The sequence below is a fragment of the Equus caballus genome, chromosome 9 (assembly GCF_041296265.1).
Source record: "Equus caballus isolate H_3958 breed thoroughbred chromosome 9, TB-T2T, whole genome shotgun sequence".
In the NCBI taxonomy this organism is placed as follows: domain Eukaryota; kingdom Metazoa; phylum Chordata; class Mammalia; order Perissodactyla; family Equidae; genus Equus; species Equus caballus.
In genome coordinates this window covers 27,955,740-27,977,377 of record NC_091692.1, presented here as the reverse complement: position 1 = coordinate 27,977,377, position 21,638 = coordinate 27,955,740, and the positions used below count along the sequence as shown (strand labels likewise).

General features: G+C 39.0%; 1 protein-coding gene across 6 annotated transcripts in view; it reads left to right on the top strand.

Annotated features, from left to right (window-relative positions):
• Window positions 1–21,108, top strand: part of XKR4 (XK related 4) — a 422,454-nt gene extending 401,346 nt beyond the window's left edge. The window contains exons 3-5 of one of the 6 annotated variants that reach the window (XR_011421289.1): window positions 3,219–6,718; window positions 7,221–7,301; window positions 13,304–21,108. Coding sequence is in view for 1 of the 6 variants with exons in the window: in XM_023648595.2 (XP_023504363.2) it covers window positions 3,219–4,165 (947 nt within the window). In the remaining 5 variants the exon portion in view is untranslated. Of the gene's footprint in view, window positions 1–3,218 lie in introns of all 6 variants that reach the window. The other 5 variants (XR_002810312.2, XR_002810311.2, XR_011421288.1 and 2 more) reach the window with 5 other exon arrangements.
• Window positions 21,109–21,638: the final 530 nt, after the last annotated feature.

Below are 21,638 nucleotides of genomic sequence, written 5' to 3'. Positions count from 1 at the left end.
AAGATTTCAACATATGAATTTGGGGGGAGCGCAAACATTCAGACCATAGCAGCCATGATGTATGCAGTTTACACTCAAATGGTTCAGAGAGAGAAAGGGAGAGAGAGAAAGAGAGAAGGCAATGATCAAATGAGGCCAAAGGCAACCTGGGTGAATAGCATATAGGTATTCCGTGTACTATTCTTATACTTGCAATTTTTCTGTAGGTTTGAAATTATTTTCAGATAAAAAGTTAAAAAGTTAAAAGACGCATGCCACCATGCGTCAGAAGTTACAGAGAATTCTACCCCAGTAATAATGCCATGCCTTGCTGAGAAGTGTCTCTTGGCCTTCGAACAACTAAGCTGATATTATTTGTGTAAAAAGCAAACGAACCAAGTGTTTCATGGCTGGTGTGAATTTGTAATAAGGACTAATTCTAAACTAGCCCCATATTTTCTGTGCAGACATATATTGGTCTAATAAAAATTAATTGCCAGACAGAAGAAAAACAAAATCATAATAAACGAATACAGGAAATTCTAATTGTTGCTAAAATGGAAAATTTATGAAGGAAGTGGCGGTGTTGGACATAAAATTTCCCTTGGTATAGACTTCTTAAATTGTAAGATACATAGAAAGCAAAGCTGGCAGAAAATCTTCATTTTTCTACTGCCGGAATATTGTCTTAACAAGTTCCTGGAGTGTCAAATGCAGGCGGAATTACTTTTTTAAGACATACAATGGAAGGGGTGAAGATTACAGGGGAATTTGGACTAAGCTAATTTTCCAATTCTTTTAAATGTGACGAAAGATAATTTTATGATGTTGTGTACGTAAAATTTTTTTTTTTTTTACTGTTTTTCACTGCTTTGGAAAACAGCCTTTAATAACATCTTCCTGTGCAAACTGGTACCCTGATCTGACAGCCCTGACCGTTCACTATTCTAATCCAGCCAGCTTGCGCTTCCCTTTGCTGGAGCCCCACCAACAATGCAGCCATCTTCCTGAAGGTGGCGCTGTGCTCAAGCGCAGTCCTAAAGAATGCAGCCTGCGTGGGAAAACAGGAGGGGCGTTCCAGTGGAGGAGCAGCGCTGGGTGCACAGCTTAAACGCACAAGGAGAACACAGTCTGTTCGAGAAGCAATCCGTGCCATCACAAATGGTACAAATAAGGAGCGAGGTCATGAGTGGTTTCCATGGCCCATAAAGTTGTTCAAACTAAAATGGCACCCCCTTTGTTCTTATATCCTAAACTATGTCATGCAAATAGTCATTCTCCCATCTGTCACCTTTTACTTCCCATCCTCTCACTTTCTTCCTCTTTTTTTATTTTTTTACTAATAATTGCTTCATTTTTTTCTTTTTTTAAAGGCTAGCACCTAAGCTAACAACTGTTGCCAATTTTCTTTTCTTTCTTCCTTCTTCTCCCCAAAGTACACACTTGTACATTCTAGTTGTAGGTCCTTCTCGCTGTGCTATGTGGGACACCGCCTCAGCGTGGCTTGATGAGCGGTGCCAAGTCCGTGCCCCGGATCCAAACTGGTGAAACCCTGTGCTTCCAAAGCCAGTGCGCAAACTTAACCACTCGGCCGCGGAGCTGGTCCTTCTTTCTTCTTTTTATTAACTTTTTTTCCATCCCTCTCTTTTCACTCCTGAATTTGCTTTATAGTTGATGTAGGTGTTTTCCACCACGTAGAAATTACATTAATGTAAGCTCCTTTGTGTACTGATCTCACTGACTTAGAAATCTTGCCATAACTGCCTGAAAGTTACAGTCATGAAACACCTTGTGCTGGACAGAAAAAAACTGAAGGTCCAGTATAAGATGTGGATGTTCTGCTGAGTTGATTGGGATTAGATATGAGAAGTGTCTGTTGGAAAATATTTTATAAGTAATTGTGTTTTTGGAGTTCACCTTACTCAAGAAAAATGTGTAAGAAATGACTGTTGAGTTTGCATGTTTTTTCTATCAATTCGAGTAGCTCTTTCCCACTAGAGTCATTTTTTTTTAATTCATTTTTCAAGGACCACAGACAGCTTTTCTCTATCAAAATATGAAAAATACAGATGCCATCATAAGTTTTTGGCATTCTCCCTTCTGTTATTTCCACAGGGGGAGCAAGACTATAATGTGGCCTGGTTGTGATTGGTAGTAGATTCTGGTGAACCATGCTTAGTCTTGGTAAGTCTTGGTATGGCTCGTTAAGTAAGCCAGCTACAATGCAGCTTGACATAACGTTTCAGTGACAAAGTGGAATTCCCTGAAAAAGCTATCTCCTCAAGGAGGCCAGTGAGTTTGGGGTGAGCCCTGTCCACATCTGCACCATCGAGGTGATGTTTCAGCCACAGCAGATGGACCAAGAGTGGAGGAGACCAATAAAAATAATTTTTAAAATTTGGAAACATAATTTTAGGAGGAATGCTAACCAAATGGGGCTCATAAAATGATAAGAAGTGTTTGAGAAGTGATTTCTGTATGATCCTTAATTTATAAAAGAGTTAGAGTTGAATGACAGTGAGCAGACATTTCTTCTTCTAAGCGGAAAAAAGCTGTAGGAAGAGTATCAGATTGTGTTAGGACAAAGGGCACACCAGCTGTCACAGGAAACATTGCCAAGGAGGTTCTGTGGTCTCCTTTTCTTATTTTTAAGAAAGAATAAACCTTTTTCTGTGAACGACCTACATTTATTCTTGTTTAGAAGTAGAAAGGTAAACCAGCTAGCCCCTCAAGTTTCCTGTGATTACTGACCCCTTCCAATCACAGCGTCTCAACGCTGAAAGAGAGCCCAGAGATCAGCCACTTTATAAACGAGGACCCCAGTTTAAATGATCATCCCAAGTCATGCAGATAGTAATCGGCAAAGTGCAAACAGCAACCCAGTTCTGTCAACCTCCAGGCCACAGTTACATTCCCACTACACAGAGCTACTTCCTTGGTTTACTTACACTAAATACACAGAAAGCTAAACCCCACTCTGTTTCCAGATCCCACACCCCATGATGATTTTGAGGAGCATTCTCATTAGCTTCATGACTTCTCCATATGGTTGGGGCCCCATAGAGGACAGATAGTAGGAGCTCCATCTAAGTGTTTAGTCCAGCTAAAACTTAAAGAAATTAAGAGCTTTGCTGGGATCAAAGCTAGCTATGTCAAGTCCCCAGCTCCACGTGACTTATTTTCAGGAGACAACACTGCATCTCATTTTTGACAGAATGTCTTCCTGTTTGCCTTTGTAGGTTTCACAGCAGCAGCCTCCCTCGTGTCTTTGGCTTGGGCCTTGGCCTCTTACCAGAAGGCCCTCCGGGACTCTCGAGATGACAAGAAGCCCATCAGCTACATGGCCGTTGTCATCCAGTTCTGCTGGCACTTCTTCACCATCGCTGCCAGGGTCATCACCTTCGCCCTCTTTGCCTCGGTTTTCCAGCTGTACTTTGGGATCTTCATCGTCCTTCACTGGTGCATCATGACCTTCTGGATCGTCCACTGTGAGACAGAATTCTGTATCACCAAATGGGAAGAGATTGTCTTCGACATGGTGGTGGGGATCATCTACATCTTCAGCTGGTTCAACGTCAAGGAAGGCAGGACACGCTGCAGGCTCTTCATTTACTATTTTGTCATCCTTCTGGAAAATACAGCCTTGAGTGCCCTCTGGTACCTCTACAAGGCTCCCCAGATTGCAGATGCATTTGCCATCCCAGCGTTGTGCGTGGTGTTCAGCAGCTTTTTAACTGGCGTTGTTTTTATGCTGATGTATTATGCCTTCTTTCACCCCAATGGACCCAGATTTGGGCAGTCACCAAGCTGTGCTTGTGAGGACCCGGTCGCTGCCTTCACTCTGCCTCCAGAAGTGGCCACGAGCACTCTACGGTCCATCTCCAACAACCGCAGTGTTGTCAGCGACCGCGACCAGAAATTTGCAGAGCGAGATGGTTGTGTACCTGTCTTTCAGGTGAGGCCCACTGCCCCATCCACTCCATCATCTCGCCCACCACGGATTGAAGAATCTGTCATTAAAATTGACCTGTTCAGGAATAGGTACCCAGCATGGGAGAGACATGTTTTGGACCGAAGCCTCCGAAAGGCCATTTTAGCCTTTGAATGTTCCCCGTCTCCTCCAAGGCTGCAGTACAAAGATGATGCCCTTATTCAGGAGCGTTTGGAGTATGAAACCACTTTATAAAACAAGAGGATTTGGAGGAGCCACAACCTCCAGATGAAGGGGTGACAGCAGGGCTGTGGCAATAAGGAAACTTCATCCTAGAGTAGGGCAACGAGCTCTAATGTTCTTAGTCTGACCATTGTCATGATTATTGTCTGACCCTCCATCAGTTGACTGCCTGCGGCTGGTCTCCTTTCAAAACAGCAGCCCCGAGAGTCTCCTGCTCCACCTGAAGGGAACATGCCAGCTTACTAGGACTCCTTCTTGCTACCAACCTCCTGCGCGGTCTTTCAGCGCATCCACCAGAGGGTACTATTATTATGGAAAATGTTGCCTCCAATCAATAGGGTGTTTTGATGGAATTAACTGATCTTTGCATAAAAATATATTCAGTCATACACGCACATACACAAATGTACACACACACTCACACACACGACACCAGTCCTCTCTCAAAATAGCTTAGGTGATTTTTCTTGATGCAAAGCTCTGATTCCCACAAGAATATAAATAAAAACAAAGAGAGACTATATCCCTCAAGACTCCAGAAAAAAAAAAAAATAGTACTGCTTAGAAAGGAACTCATAAACCATTTTCTCATTTGGAAACCAGTACCGTGCGTGAAAAGCCCATCCAACGGACGGCAAACTCAGATGTGTTTACACGTCTATTAGAATTGATGGAATGGTTGTTTTTGACACATTTCAGGATTTGTTTTTTATTTTAAATTTTCAGTTGAGAACATCCTTTATGACATAAATCCTATGCAGCACGTGTGGCTTTTGACAAGACCAAGGAGCTCGATAACTTAGTGATGTAAATTAAAAGATAATCATGATTGAGTATTCAATTGCAAAAATTTAATAAATGCACAAAGAGGAAGGCGGGATAAAGGCAAAATGAGCATCTGATTTCCCGGCCTGTGCAGCTCACATTGGAACGTAAGGGTGGAGCTGCAGGAGAGGACCCGCCTGTACCTGGATGTTTCAGGTCGCGGAATCCATGGTGCTGTGCCATGACAGCAGGCGCGATTCCAGAACACACCAAGCTACAACTTTCTAGTGCCAAACACCGTCCAACTGCAGGACTGACACGCAAGCGCCGAACAACAGAGAATGAGTGGCATGAGCTCCACAAAAGCAAAAGTGAGAATGAGCAGTCAAGTTCTCCACTGTGTACAGACCCCCCCATCCAAGGTCAAAGTGATGTGTCTCTTAGAGGCTTTGGGACACTTTTTAGTAAGTATGAGCAGACAAATGCAGTGAATGTGCTATGAGAAAACCCTCCTGAACTGATTGAAAGCTTACCACTAGATCCAGCTAAGATTTGTATTTGAATCATTTGTAAAGTCACACTCTTACAACAAGCTTCTGGGTTTTAAATACCTCCGTACAGCAAGTAAACGTTCCCCGCTTTCTGTTCCCAGTGTCCTCGGTCATGGTGCTTTTTTGTTGCATTAAAAGTGCCGGTCAAACTTTGATAGTATTTTTTTATAGTTGGTGCAGAGTGGAATAACTCATGGATTATTTCAATATTTTTGTAATAAAAAATATAGGGTATACATATAGGCATCATCACTTTTTTTATAGACCTGGAAATCATTTAAAATACTTTAAGCATCATAATTACTTGGGATGTCAGAAACTGGTCCACAAATTCCATCAGCCTGCCTCAGCAGATGGAGAACATTTGTCTCCTGCAAGATCACCCTACTTTGCAATGTTGGTGCCCCCAGGAACCTGGCCAGGGGTGCTATCAGAATATCAGGTGACGAGAGAATCAGCTTAACTAGAAAGGGCTTGTCAAGACTGGCCAATGTTTCCCAGGAAATCAAAGATGTAAATGATTACTTTCATCCTTCCATTATGACAAACCTGACCACAGTGGAAGATGTCTTAACCTCCTTCCCTGGTTTTATATTAACCCAACTGATATATTAAATATTAGTCGTCACTAAAAAAAAAAAAAAGAAAAAAGAAAGAAAAAAGTCAGTTTAACTTAGTTATTTAGTTATTTGGACTGTCCAATTCACTTAAAATAGTCAAGTTTTATAACCATCACCTATAATGGGTGTGTCATACAGAGACTGCTGTCCTCGTGATGACATCCACAGGAAATGACAGAGGGCTCAACCTAGGACTTCTTTTGGTACAAGCCCCAAAGCAATCTTTAAAAGGTAGATGATTTTTACCAGTAAACATACCTTCCTAGTAGTCCATGATTTGACCCTCCAAGCAAGATTTCCACTAAAAAATAATAGTCTTTTGTTCAGATGTGAAAAGATTGCCTAGTCACCAGTAAAGGCCCAGGAAGATGCTCTTCTTGCCAGCAATTGATGAAAACATTCCATCCCCTTTGTAGGAGGAAAAAATGATTATGTTGGCAAATTCCTCACTCTTATGCAGAACCGTGAGTTATTAGCTTCATTATTTCCAAGACAACTTTTAATTGATGATCTTTGGAAACTGAATTGCTCAACTGAACTATGTCTTTGATTCCATGAATAAATAACAGGTTACAGTATAATAGTGTCAATCAGCACAAACCCAAAAGGCCCCATCACTCTTCAATCATGTAAGTCCTAAATTATTTCTCAACTCGATCCCTCATTTAACATGTTAAGAGTCTAAATGAGTGCTATGTGAATAAAAAATAATGTATGTGAATAAAAAATAATTTGTCGTAGAGACGAGAATGCAGCCAGGAAAGTGTTAGAAGTTTGAATTTTTCAGTGATTTCCCAAATACTGTAAATACTCTGTTATCCAACATACTTGAAGATTATGATGTTTTAGTTAGTCAAAAATTCTTGCTAAGGAAATAATATCTCCACTATGTTATAAATTACAAACTTTCTCAAGATTACAAGAACGAAAAAATTAACTTCCGAGGAAAATTATGACTTAATCTTGCTGCCATGATTCAGAAAGCACTGCACTGCCATCAGATTGTGTGGTGATAAGAACTTTTATTAGTTTCTAGATACACAGATAACAGAGAGTTTAAAGTATTAGGATTTAAAGAGACATTGTCAATGTACAGAGGAACAAAGTTTGATTTTTGTATTTATATTTTAGTTCTTCCGAGGATTTCATTTTCAGTCTGCCTTTGAACCCTCCACAGACAGTAACTGGAGAATCTAACAGGAGCAAACTAAGGTTAGCACACAAACTGGAAATGCTGGATTCTTTGTCTGTGGGCTCCACCTTCCTGTGTCTGAGTCTATTAATTCTTTAAGGGGGATCTGCCCTTGTCCTCCCTTTTTGCGTAGGACCACGAAATTTTCTAAAAGAAAATATTGTAATTTTTTTTTACTTTCAAATTAGCATTTCTAAATGCAACCATATTTAAGATTAAGGAACATATATGTCTTAACATACCGAGACTAAGTATTTGTGTGGAAGAAAAGAATTTTTCCGTGTAAGTCAAAGTTTGGTCCCCCAAAATGACTATGTCCTTTAAATTCTTTTCTCACATTTATATTGTCCTACTTAACTATGTTCTGTCTACATTTACATTGTCCTACTTAACTATGTTCTGTCTAGTTCAGTAACATTGACTTTGCAGACACTCAGTTACTACTCACTTATGACAATGCTGTGAACCCAGTCAATAAAATAAATTCTCCTACTGACATGGCAAGAATATGCAATTCAAGTATTAGCAAGAGAAACAATGCAAAGATAATATGAAGACAAAAGTATAATGAAGTATTTCTACTTAATTTCTAAATGCTCAATTTATCTTGCTCTATGAATAAATGAAGCGACAGCACTGACCAATTAAAAGTGAATGGAAATAATTGAAATCTCAATGACTGGTTTTTTTAAATATCATATATATGTGTGTATGTCATATATATATTGTATTATGTATATTATATATGTGTATGGAGAGATATATATATATATATATACACACACACACCTAAAGTAACAGAGATGAAAAGGATAAAGTATATACTGCCCTTTCATGCATATAAATTGGGATGTTATTGACACATGAAATTTAGATAAAAAGTTTTTTCCTACTTCTTTTTCAACATCAGCCCAGGCTTACAATCCCTGTCTATAAGACGTCAACAAACTTATGAATTCAGTTGGAAATACCTACGTATAATTTAGCCCTTTTAGTTTGAATGAGCTTTATTACTCCTAAAGGATCTCATCTTTTAAGCAGCTAAATAGAAGAGTTTTGAATCATTTCGAAGTTTCTTTCTCTGAACCAAGTGAATTGAGCAAAGAAAACCTCTGGTATCCTTACCAGGATTGTGTAAGGTTACAAATCTGCCTTTAAATGTACCAAATGCCGTTGAGTGGAAACAAGTTCTGACACAATGTTTGGAAAAGAATCTAGAGATTTTTTTCTAATGAACCATTTTCTAGACTAAATACGTGCTCCCCTGCATTCTCACACATCTTTCCATTAGCCGTTACTGTTTCCGTATAAAACTCGGATGCAATGCCCACATTTCTATGTTTCTAAGGAGAATTCCTTAAAGACTTTGTAAAAATAGCTCCAGCCGTCTTTCAGAAATATAGCTCAGAGGATGTTGAAATGCATGGTGAAAACACAACAGGACTGAGGTGGTTGTTTCTATAATTTCAGTGATGGATGCAGATCAACTCATGTTCATTTATCTTCAGCAATCCAATGTTACCTTTGAGAACAATCAAAATGATTGCTTCGGCCAGCTTGTGGCTCCTAACACCCCTTCGCCCCATCTGAAGCTAGAGCATTTCAAAATGGCTAAGGATGGGCCATTTCCCTCTATCACCCTCCCCCTTACTCCCTGGCCCTGTATCAGGCTGTGAAATGATCTTAACAGCAGGGTTGCATCTCTCTCCTCACTCAGGCAGGCTCCACTGTCCACTACAGAGTTCCCTCTACGGACATATGTCTTGTCCAGTGGCTTTCCTAAAAATGAGCATGTGGAAAGACTCAATATGTGCCTGTGATCAACAACCTCAACAGTCTAATTACTCATTCAAAAGTAAAACTCTGCAAAATGTGGGTGGAATTGTATAAAAACACAATGAGCCATTTAATTTTGCTAATTGTAGCAATTAGGCTAGCAGGCACACAGCCTGAGCTCACAGCAGAAAGCCAAATGGAAGAAGTGGCAGACAGCCATTTGCCCACAGAAATGAGGGGTTCAGAAACTCTCCCCGGAGTCTCTGAGGCATCATGTTGTTTCACCATCCATCTGAAGCTCTTTCTCTAGATTCCACAAGAAAAAAAAATCAGATTTTTGTTATATTGCAGGCAATGATCTACCCAGAAATGTGAAACTTCAACCTTTTGTGGCCTGTGTTCTGCTAAATAAGAGATGGTTTAATGTCCCTGAAATGTTTAATCATTTTGCTGAAATATTTTCATGATACACTGACATAATGTAAGTCAGAAACACTGACCAAGTCAAATTTTTGCTGTGGTTATGTCTTTTCCCCTTTGGTTTTCTTGCATTTCAGTTCCCTATATTGATAGTAGCTTACCGTCATGGTGAGCCTATCGTGTGCCCAGTGCTGTGCTAAAAAGCTTCATCTCTGTGATCTCATTTAATCCTCAAAACTGTCCGTGAGTTAAGTACCATTTACAGATGACAAAAGTTAAACTCCAAGATGTTAAACAAATTGCCAGGGGTCTCACAGCTAGGAAACAGTGGAGCTAAGAGTTGAACACAACTTGTAACAACTTTTAACAACTGCAAATCCTTCTAGAAGACCAAAGAATGTTTTCCCAACAAAATCTGTTCCTGATTTGGCAAGCTTCCAGGAGAAAAAAAGTGTGGTCTGACGATCAAATGTTTCAAAGAAAATTTTGTTTAAAAGTCAAATATGTCTTTCAAAATGAAAAGTTAAAAATTAAAAAGTCAGTGATGAGAAGTGGAAGCCTGTATCACCCGTAACTGAATTTTACTTCAACACCCTAATTCATAGTAGGCAGATAAATGCTACATTTTCATTTCAGACAGCTGTACCCCTCCATGACCCTATGATACACTAACGTAGTGATAATTGGAAATTAACCCAATGGCTCTTCTCTTGTGTTCAATACATGTACGCTACTGTCGTCAAAGTAGACAGACTGAAAAATACCTCAACCCCACTACTTACTTTGATACTGTGACCAAAAAAAAGAAAGAAAGAGAGAAAGGAAAGAAAGACAGATCAACAAATGTTTGCAGTGACATTCTTCTATTCCATTGCCATAATTTTTCCCTAAATTTTATTTAAGAGGATTATTATCCCACTAGCTTTGCCCATCATATAAATCTAGGAACGTTATTTTAGATGGAAAGTTTAGATGCAAAGAATATAGCAAATATTTGCCAAATATTTGTTGAATTGATTATAAAATAATTGATGTATCCTTTCCCTCCTCACCTTGGATGTAATCTGTCTGAGGTCTACAGGATGACAGAGTTGTAACCATTCAATGACATATAGTAAGCTGTGTGTGTTGTTGTTTGAATTGATGCTAAAAAGGTAGCCAATAATAAACCAAAAATTTCCTCAACGCTGGGGTTAATTTTAAAAAGATATGCAGTGGTCAATCGGAATTTAACATATTAAAAATAAGAGCAGTCATCTATCTTCTTGCTTTAATAAGCTTTAAGCAGATCTTTATGAAGTTATGTTACATTAGAAGTCACTAATTTTTATAGAAAATAGCATCTAAAAGAGATCCAAGTGTTACTTCAGCACACTTCTTTTATAGATGAGACAACGGAGATCCAAAAAGATCAGGCCATTTTTGTAATCAGGATTCCTTCAGTCGTTCATTCCATAGGCATGATCTATATGGCGAGTATTGGGGGGCAACACACAGCCAAGTGCAAGAGGAACCCACATTCCAGCCGCTCACACTTTGGTTATTAGTAGCAGAATAAGAGTCTCCTGACTTCAACTCTAACTCTTCTGCTCTGCTACACTGCTTCTCTTTTTAATATCAATCTTTAATTCTATACTAGAGTAATAAACATAAGCTTTCCCAAGATTGTGTTATGTTAACCTCACAATACACAATTGCCACACACAATGACAAACAAAAGGCAATGACATAAATATAAATCAACAATGGAAGACTACCTATAAAGAGAAAAGCAATGTTTTAATTTGTTCTTATGCCTCTCCAACACCAGATATTTTTAAATCAAGGTCACAAAGCAACAAAAAAATTAAAATACTCTTTTGGCACATAGGCTTTAACTCAAAACAATCACCTCTGAGTAAATTTTGGAGATATTCCTGAGAATGTCTTTTAAGAAAGGGCATGAGGGGCTGGCCCCGTGGCCGAGTGGTTAAGTCTGTGCACTCCGCTGCAGGCGGCCCAGTGTTTCGTTGGTTCGAATCCTGGGCACGGACATGGCACTGCTCATCAAACCACGCTGAGGCAGCGTCCCACATGCTACAACTAGAAGGACCCACAACGAAGAATATACAACTATGTACTGGGGGGCTTTGGGGAGAAAAAGGAAAAAATAAAATATTTAAAAAAAAAAAAAAAAAAAAAAAAAAAAGAAAGGGCATGAAATTGGGATGCATCTAAAATATCTGAAGAATTTTCTAATAGGCTAGTTCTCTGATTCAGGAAACATCCTTCATTATCACATAAGATACGTCTCCAGCATGCTAGTTATTTAGGAATCACAAATTTCCAGACATAAACCTCAGTTATTCCAACATGAGAGGTTGTTCTAAAGCCATACTGCTGATGCCCAGAAGGGCGGCACTGTGCTGTGTGACCCTCAGGAGTCAGGACGGCCCGACTCGCCTGGTATGGATGCTCATGCTGGCATTATACCCAACCCAAGCTCTCCTGCAATATGGCTCAGAGTAATTGGCTTCCCATGATGTAAGGAATGTAGGACTGTTTAAAGGTAATTATTAACTTGCTTAACTAATTTTCTCTACCTGAAATAATTCTGGTCCAGGAATGTTTAAACCCATTGGTCCTCTATGGAGTAAAAACAGAGAAAAAAGCTTATTAATTTTTACAAGTACAGAACAATTCAAAGAATTCCTTGGTGAGTTCCATCAAGCATCAATAAAACAGTTGACCTAAAAATGATGCCAGGTCTGAGGATTTCTAGGTTCATGCCACGTTAACGGTTCGTTGCCATGATTACTGCTGTTTTAGCCATTGCACCAGATAAGAAGAATATAGTTACTGGTAGGATGTTTGCAGAGCAAGATCACATTTAACAAAACAGATCAACATCAAATCGAAATAGTCAAATTGATAAGCAAATATTACCAGCACAGTACCAACGCAAAATTTTCTTTTGTGTTATTATTGAAGCCTGTCATCTACTCTGTTATTAGAATTTCAGAAAATGTAAGGTTTCATGTTTTTATTATACTTCCACCTACCAAATTAAGCTCGTGGCCGCTCTCCTCTCTCTATTGCTTGATTTGCATTAAAATGGAAGTAATCAAATTCTTACTTCATTTAAATACTACAAATATTAACAAATGGAGATGTTGTGTTTAAGCTAATTTAACTTAACTGTTCTAGTGGTATTCTGGTATGGAGTTGTAGCAAATCAACGCTCTCAGTTATTTCAAATTAATTCATTTATCAGTAAGTCCTAAAACACCCCTGAGTGTGTTGAAGGTATATTTCGGGTTTCTATCACCGTAAGAAATTCCTATTTTGATTACAAACCAGTAGAACATGTCTTAATCAACACCAGTATTTCAATCCATTATGATTCTGGAAAATGAACACTTGCGTTTGAGTGTGCTGGACATATTAACTTACAATTAACCCTGGACCTGTAGCTTGCAATTGGCCCCACTGTGAATTCTTACTTTATTAAAATTGGGAGCAATAGCACATTATCCCAAAACCAAAGCAGATCTGCCTGCTAGTCCAAGGATTGTTATTTTATATCCTCCTTTCAAAGAACTACTAAAGTCTTTAATTTCCCTTATTAACCTTTCTAACGTATTGTACACAGAAAAGGAAATGGATCTCTGAAGTATGTTTGGAAAGCCTTGTCTGAATCAGACACTTGGTGCTCTGTGAAAAGAAAGAAATCTCTCCTACCTCAAGAGAGGGGAAGGGGAGCAAGCCAGTCACGTTCAGAAATTCCAGCCTCGACTGTCACAAAGCTGCATATTGCTGATGCTATCGATTCCCTTCTTTTTTACAGAAACGTCTTGGAACTTGTCAAGCTTAACTGAAGGTGATTTGCGTTAATTAATTCAACAGACCCTTTAATCTTGCAAATTCTTGACTTGTAATATTGTAGCCAAGTTACAGCAAAGGAAAATGAATCAGTTAGTGGAAAGGAGCACGCTTTCAGTGTCAGCCGGGACGTGCCCAGGCCTGAAGAGAAAGACCTCTGTGAAGCAGGGCACTAATGAATTCGTGCTACCTGCTTCCTCATCATTCATGCTATGAATATTCATCCGCTTTGTTTGTTTTTGCCTGTAAGCACTGCATTGAAAGAAAGAAAAAAAGTCGATGGATTCCTGAGGTCTTGCATAGCTCAGAGAATGGGTACTGGTCCTGGAGATTCGCTTTCAATGGATATAAACCTACTTGTGTTTGGAAATGAACAAATGTCACTGTCATCTCTTTAATGATTGATCTGTCTGAGTACAGTTGCTGACTTTACTTCATTTCTTGAGAGTACCATTGTCAGCATTGTAATAACCAATTTTAGAGTTAAAATCTGCATGGGTGTAGCTATTGAATAATTGGATTCCTGCCTCCTAGGTGTGACATTGCCACTTTCAAACTGAGACACATTTATATTTAGAAGCGGCTCTCCTGTTATTTCTCAGACTCGCTAAGTCCTTGGTTACAAGCTCTAAGATCACCAATCTGACATTCTTAATGCCTAAATGTTCACCTAAAAGCAAACAAGTAGTCTCATAATTAAAATCATGCTTTTTCCCACTTGCTTCTCTGTTTTTAAATAAAGGTTTGAGTTGCAAGGTAAGAATGATATACGGCAGACCGTAGTTTCAGAGTGTCCAAGAGAGTTGGGCATCCATATGTTCTTGTAAAGTTGTCTGTCTAACCCTTCGGTATAACAGTTTTAGGAGTGAACCCTAGATGAATGAGTGAAAGTCAGCAGATTTATCCCATGAGCAATCCAACAGCAAAATAGGAAGCAGGAGCAGGGATCATTGTTCTTGTGTTTTGAAGATATTTCTCTGTCCTAAGTGATCATCTTGGGGATTAGCTCCAAGATGTACCCAGAGCTCCTGAGCAATTGTCCCAGTTACAGATGCAGTATGGTGCTGCGTCACTGATTCCGGCAAGTTGTTTTTCAGAACTATTTCTTGGCACAGGAACCGAAATTTAATGGTAAAAAAAAAGTGGCCTGCCACCATGTGACTTATTTTCAATTGCAAGGCAATGAAAACTAAGTTGAAGAAAATGCTAATTTCCTGAGCTCCAAAAGCAAAATAGGCACAAACGTACTTTGTAATGTACAATGAGTTGCTTGACTGTGGGCCACAGAGCAATAAACGGTCCTCTTAAACAAGGTTCATGCATAAGAGTGACTGTAAGTGGTATTGGGACAGGAGGTTTTATTAATGTAGAGGTGCAGGTGTGACGGGAAACCTGTCAGTGGCTTGCCAGGAATATTTGCTTTTTTATAGAACAGAGGTTCAAGGTCTCCCCTACCATTCTGGAGCAATGGCAATAGATGCGTCCACTCGTGAAAGGCCAGGGCATGACTGAGGTGGGAAGATAGAGGAGATGTCAGTAGCTTCACGTCTGAAACTGACACTGTCCTCAAGGGAACAGTTCTCATTGGTCATCAGCCCCTACGCTGCTAGCGCGCTCTGCATGCCAAGAGCTCCTGATGGATTACAGGATGAGCTATTTTCAGGTGTTGAACGTACTCTTGCTTGTAGAACATGAACCATTGACCTCCCCCACACACACATTTTAACAACAATGAGATTCAGGGTTACCATGGCCTTACTCATCGTCCCATTGTAAATACAACACGACATCCCAAGAGCCTCTGTGTTTAAATTCACTAAACCAGGTTTACAAGTATTAGCTGAATCATTTAAACATATTTTGGATCTTGATTCTTCCATCACCTCGTCTGTGTATCTATCCCCAAATTGGAAAAATAATTCTGTGTGAATGATTTTCAGAATAATGAAAGTGAAAAAAAGTGGGCAGTTAAGCAATTTTCCAGTGTAGACAAAACCAGTAGACCATTGATAGTCCTAAAGCTCTGATTTTTCCTCATGACTAAGTTTCTTTTCATTTGGGGGCTTTCAACATCAGAATTTTCCAGATGATTGCTGAACCATCTTCACTAAAGCGAACTATGACATTATTAAAAACTGAAGATTGTCAGCATGAATGCCAATATCTCAATGAAAAGTGAAGAAGTAGGTCACTCACAAAGTAAATTTGGTCTCTGTGATGTCAAATATCTGGATATTTGGGAAAATCCAGATGTTTGAATCATACAGTTTCTCATCTGGCTGTCTCGCATTGTCTGGACAGACAGAAAATGCTCAGGTGTTGTAGGTAATGGAATTTAACTTTCTTGTGCAGTAATCTATTGCTAATGATATTCTGCTGCTAAAAATCTCTTTGTTGTGCAAAGAGAAATAAATAATGCAGAGCAAATGCTATTTGATTTTTATTTACTTTCAGTAAACGCGTGAATGGAAGAGGTTTGGGAGGCCAGGCCGTCCTGGGTGTGTTCAGACGTGTCTGCAGCCCAGACATCCTTCAGAGCAGCAGTCCTAGGAGCCTGCCACTTGGCCCCCTCCTGGCAAGGAACCTTTTTATTCAGCCCTTTTCATCTTCTGTAATTTTATAATTGCCCCTCTGGTCTTCACATACTCTCAATCATTTACAAAGTCTACTTGATGGAACCGTTCAAGGGAATTACAAATTTGTTAACTTTTTATTCTTCAATGAAAGTTTTAATTTTAAGGATTTCTTAAGCTTTTAAGCATAAAAGTAGTTTAAACTGCTTGATGCAATTATTTCATGGTAAATTTTATGGTGTCAATAGAAGTAAAAGCTATTTTTTCCAAATTAAAAAAATACAAAAGTTTTTTGTTTGGTTTGTTCATGTCATTCCGATTGCCAAGGACTAACTGGTTACAGCATATTGGAAGAGTAATGTTTTCTTTGTAGTCACAGAAAAAAAGAAAAAGATGACCTCAAATGGAAAGTCACTTTCCGGAGGGAAGTTGGAGATATTCATACAACTCTTGTGTTTGTGGCTATGTGGGTCATTTCTTCCTTGTTTCATCTGATTTGGCTCTGGATTGGGGGTGTGTGTAATTCCTCGAATTGTGTGCTTGCCTCGTTTACTGTTCAGAAGCTGGGCAGAAAAACAGGCAAGCTAATCAGACCAATTTTCTTTTAAGTGCACCTGTGTTGTGGACTTGCTCTGAGGCATTGCCTGTGAGCAAGCGCGCAGAGCGCTGGAAGGTATTCAGCTATGCAAAGATCATGAGAGGGTTTCCGGAGGAAATCTAAGTGCTGTGTACGTTCTTAGGAAGTGTTTCAGTTGTGTCAAATTCTCCGTTTAGTGCAAGTTAGAACGGCTTTATGGGGTAGGCAAGCCCCTTCCTAGTCAGATGCCTCCTCCCATCAGATGCAGGTTTCCCCAAAATCAAATGGAGACACCACCTGTGTGACAAGAGCCTCCAGCCACCAGGTGTCATTGCTCTGTGCTAATTGTGTTTTGTAAATGTTCCTTTGCAGGGTAGACCCTGTTTGCTAGTCACGCACGGGGAAAGTCTCCAGGACACTGAGCTGCTGCTTCCAGGCACACATGCGCATACCGATCCAATTTGGCTTTGCTTTTCTTTTTCCTTGAAATTTTTATTTCACGAAATCCTTTTCCAAATCTTTTTACCCTCCTGTTATTGACAGGATGTTTGGTTCAATGTTTAGGTGAATTGGCAACAAAGAGGCGACAATCAATTGGCAACTACAAAAACATTAGACATTTTTTTTTCAGTTATCTTTTATCATGTGATAATTGAATAGAATTTGTGGTTTAGTAGAAAACCAAAAGTCCCTGTGTTGAATATATTGACTGTTTTAAATACACTTAAATATAGTGTATGAAGCAGTATCCTTTTACACTATGGAATATATTCCTTTCTGGAGACAAGAACGTGGAGGGCGTGGTCTGGTGATGGAAACACAGGTGCCCCTGAGCACCCTGGCGTCCTCATCCTCAGAGCCTCATCCTCAGCCTCATTTTTCCCATATGTAAAAGAGAGATACTATTGATCTACCTACCTCATAGGGGTGTCGTGAAGATAATTAGAGTTGGTAACGTGCTGTGACACTTGATAAGTGGTGTTGGCATGAAGGACAAGTGTGTGCAGCCCGGGAATAGGCTGTTGGGGTGGAGGTGGAGGCAGCTTAGTAACAAAACAGCAATAACTCACCAAGAAAAGAATATGATTATTCTTGACCACTTAATAAAAGAGAAACTTGTTCTTCAAAGGTCTATTTAGAGCTTTTATTTTTTTTTTTGAGGAAGATTAGCCCTGAGCTAACTGCTGCCAATCTCCCTCTTTTTGCTGAGGAAGACTGACCCTGAGCTAACATCTGTGCCCATCTTCCTCTGCTTTATACGTGGGATGCCTGCCACAGCATGGCTTGATAAGCGGTGTCGTGTCCACACCAGGGATCCAAACCAGCGAACCCCGGCCCCGAAGCAGACGTGCAAACTTAACCGCTGTGCCACCGGGGCAGCCCCTAGAACTTTTTTTAAATTATCAGCTTTTTAATAAGAAAATTAAGTCCATTCATATAAACATTGAGAAGCTTGATATACAATGGCGGTTTTCTTCTTAGCCAAACTGAATTTTACTAAATATTTATTAAATGTATCCAGAAAACTTGGCTCTTTCTGATGCCTAAGAAGTTTGCATGCCTGATTCTAAGCTACGTTTTCCAGCCTGAGACCCAAGTCCAGTACCAATGACTACCTGGGGGTGTTCCGAAACCCACCACCAGGAGGGAAAATTTTTAATAGATACTATGGAGATAGATTTTATGTTGTTTACAATGAGATTCTTTTTCATCTCTAAGCTGACACATCTCTCCCTTTACAGACTAATAAAAGAATGTAAAGCCTTATTTCTGCCTGGAACTTCTGAGTTGATTCATTTTCAGATGATAAATATATTTTAAATATTTCAGAGAAGCAGTTACACATGAGCTTCAGCTATATATTGATATGCATGTATACTCATATGTGCATCGATATGAGTACCTACTAAGGGACAAAAGAGATGGTGGGTAAACAACCACAGAGAATGTCCTGTACAACTTCCCCTCAAAGTAACATGTTTTCTCTTACTTAAACATTTAGTTCTCATAAGAACTAGTGCTAAATAACATGATTGTCATTTTTGCTTCATAGAGACAATGTTGTAAGTAGGAAGACACCCATGAAACTATACTAACAATGCAGATAATGGTTTAATCATCACTTAATTTCATGAGGCAAAGTTGTACATAAATATTATCATTGTGCCCTTATTTAATAATTCCTTTGCAGAAAAATTTGCATGCTCTTAAAAATATGAAATAGGCTTTCAGAAAGTTTCTTTTGATAAGTAGGTTTAAAATCATGTTGTGCCTGGAGCTGACATAACATATATATTCAACGTAATCTCTTCTGGATTCTAAAATCTAGTTGCCAGTGGTACATCAAAGGCTTAAAATTTCAGATTGGTTAAACATTTCTAATGCATGGTATTAAGCTTTCTGAAGCATGAACTTAACCTAGGCAATTATCCGATCCATTAAAAAATATTTATGTTGCCACAACAGACTTAAGCTAAGTATCTCTTTTTTTATATATACTCAAAATGAGTATAGTAAGGGAGTCAAAATAATTTGGACTTCTCTAGTTTTTTTTTCAAGTTCCTATCATCAATACTTTTCCAACATATTCATGTGGCAGAATATCCTTGTTGCTCTGGAGGGAAATATCTGTCTTTCCTTTGTTTTCGCACAAGAAAAACTGCAGTTGACTGGTCTAGATCCAAGGGCCTGGTGATAAGGAGGGGGGGGCCGCTCTTCAGATGGGCTGGCTAAGAGAGGAGGACAGCGGGGAAAATACGTCCTTGGAAGATTTTACCACAAAGGTATGAAACAGAGCCTCAAACTGTTAGAGCTGGGCAATTCTTTGAGACGGTAGAATCTAAATTCTAGATGAAGAAATAAGTGGAAGTAACATGTTATTAGATACAACCGATACATCTTTTAGTGGAGAAAAGGAGATTTCGATGTCCAAAACATTTTACCCTTTTTAAGGTTTTCCAGCCCATGTGAAACTCTCCAGAGTCCTCCTTGAAAATAAGAGACTCTGTTAGAAAAGTAATTTTTCTGAAAGATAAATGTGACTATACTGCTGTGGATCAGTCGTTACGTAATCATCCCATACGTGATGCTTTCTAAATGTAGTTGTCAACTTTCATGGCTACTTCCAGGTAACATTCTATCCCATAAACAAACCGTAGAAAACACGTGGAAAATTCTCTTTTGCTCAGAAGGAATGTCTCCCAACTCTTTTATATCCATTCTTATCCCTGACATATTATTATCACAAAGCTTTTTTCATATCTAGATGGTGTGAGATGGCTGAAAAATGAAGCTTTTGATTAATTGTTTATTGAAGGTCCCTCTTTAGTAAAGGGGGCAGGCAGGAAGAGAGAGGACCTTCGGTGAGATCCTCGCCTCTATCAAATTGTTTCTGCTTTTCTTCTCAGTTACCACACAGCTCAGTAAACTAGAGAGAGAGATGATGAAGGATATACAATTCGATTTTTCCCATTCTCAGAACAGGAGGGCAACCACTGAGCAAGAGGTTACCTCCCTCTTTGAAACCAAATAGTGCATTAAATTTACAAAAACATTGTAAACGTAAGGGCAGAAGCATCCTTCCTATTGATTCTTTTCTCAGATTTTGCTAAATTCTTTTCACAGTTTTGACCGGAAGTTTCTAGTAACGATAATTAATGCCATTTTATGTCACAGCTTCAATGGAGAAATGGTGAAAGCATGAGTTACCAGCAAAATTACTGGGGCTACAGAATTCATCTGTACTGACGCTCTACCAAGAATATTGGAAACAAATATTACTACCACTAATATTCTGTTTTAATTAATAATATCTAATAGAAAAATAGGAGCATTTTGCTCAGCATTAAACCGTGGCACAAATAAACCTGCTTCCAAATGGCAAAGATTTTTGCTTCTGACATTTGTTCTTCATTCTCTAGTTACTTTAAGTAAGTTTCACATCTAACTACCTCACTACTGTTGTTTTATTTAGAAACATGAAATCATGCACTTTGTAACCAACAAACTCTTCACTTAAAATTTCAAAAGGATATTTGGTGCAAAGCAATTCTCAAAAATTTGTATGTAACATAAGCAACCCAACCTCAGGAGGTTGTACTTCATTTTGTTTGTTTGTTTCTAAGCTCAATTTGGGGTAAAATCCTCATTTCCACTCAACACCAAGAGAAGCTGCTCTATATTTGTTTAATTTGCCTTAAACATTTTGTGCTCCTTTCCCTGTTCAATTTTTTTTCTCTGTTTTAAATCTAACTCTGAAAAGAAAATGTAACAAGTGGCAGATGAACAGCAAACTGAAGAGAATGGACCGATCATTTCTCAGTTCCCTCTTGTCAACGCTCTGCATGATATTCTGATTGTGCGAAATTGCCATTCCTGTGCTGCTCTCTCCGTGACCACGACAGAAATAAGGTCTGAGAGACCCCACGTGTGTGTTTAGGGAGCAGTGTAGACATTTCCCCCAGTACTAGCACAGTGCCTGGACCCGAATGATAACCTTGGCAGTTCTTGTGCTTTTACTTTGTAAACATTGTACAAATGTATTTGGAATTTTATTTGAAATGAAGAATTAAACTAGTTATGAAATTTTGTTCTTTCCTGTAAATATATATATTCAAACTCCATGTATCCAAACATTCCTTTAGCGTTCGGATTGTAAGAGTGTCTCTTTTGGCTGGAGCCGCCGTCCCCGGGCGCGGTCCCACATGCTCTAGTGAAAGCACAGTGTGTGGAGTATTTGATGTCTACAGTACCATAGTTATTTTGGTCTGTTAAGTAAGTTGCAATTTGTGATGAAATGAAGTGGAAAGTAATGCTTCATAATGAACAAATTTCCTTGGTTACATGATTTTTCTTGTAAAACTTTAAAAAAAAGAGAAAACTTGAAATTTTATATATTTGGATTTTGTAGCTTTTTTTTTTATTTTACTGCAACACAAGGTACCGAAATCATTAAATAAAGTACACTGTGGTCCTTTTAACAGAAGTCTGAGTTTCTAATTCTTTCTAAGTCCAGGAAGAGAGCAGGACATCCTGGGTCTAAGATGGGAAGATAGAAGAAGATTGTCGTCTTCACAGGCAGAATCTCAAAAGTTATTTAAACCTGAAAATAAACAAAGCTGAGCTCTGCCAGATCTGAAATAAATTTAAAA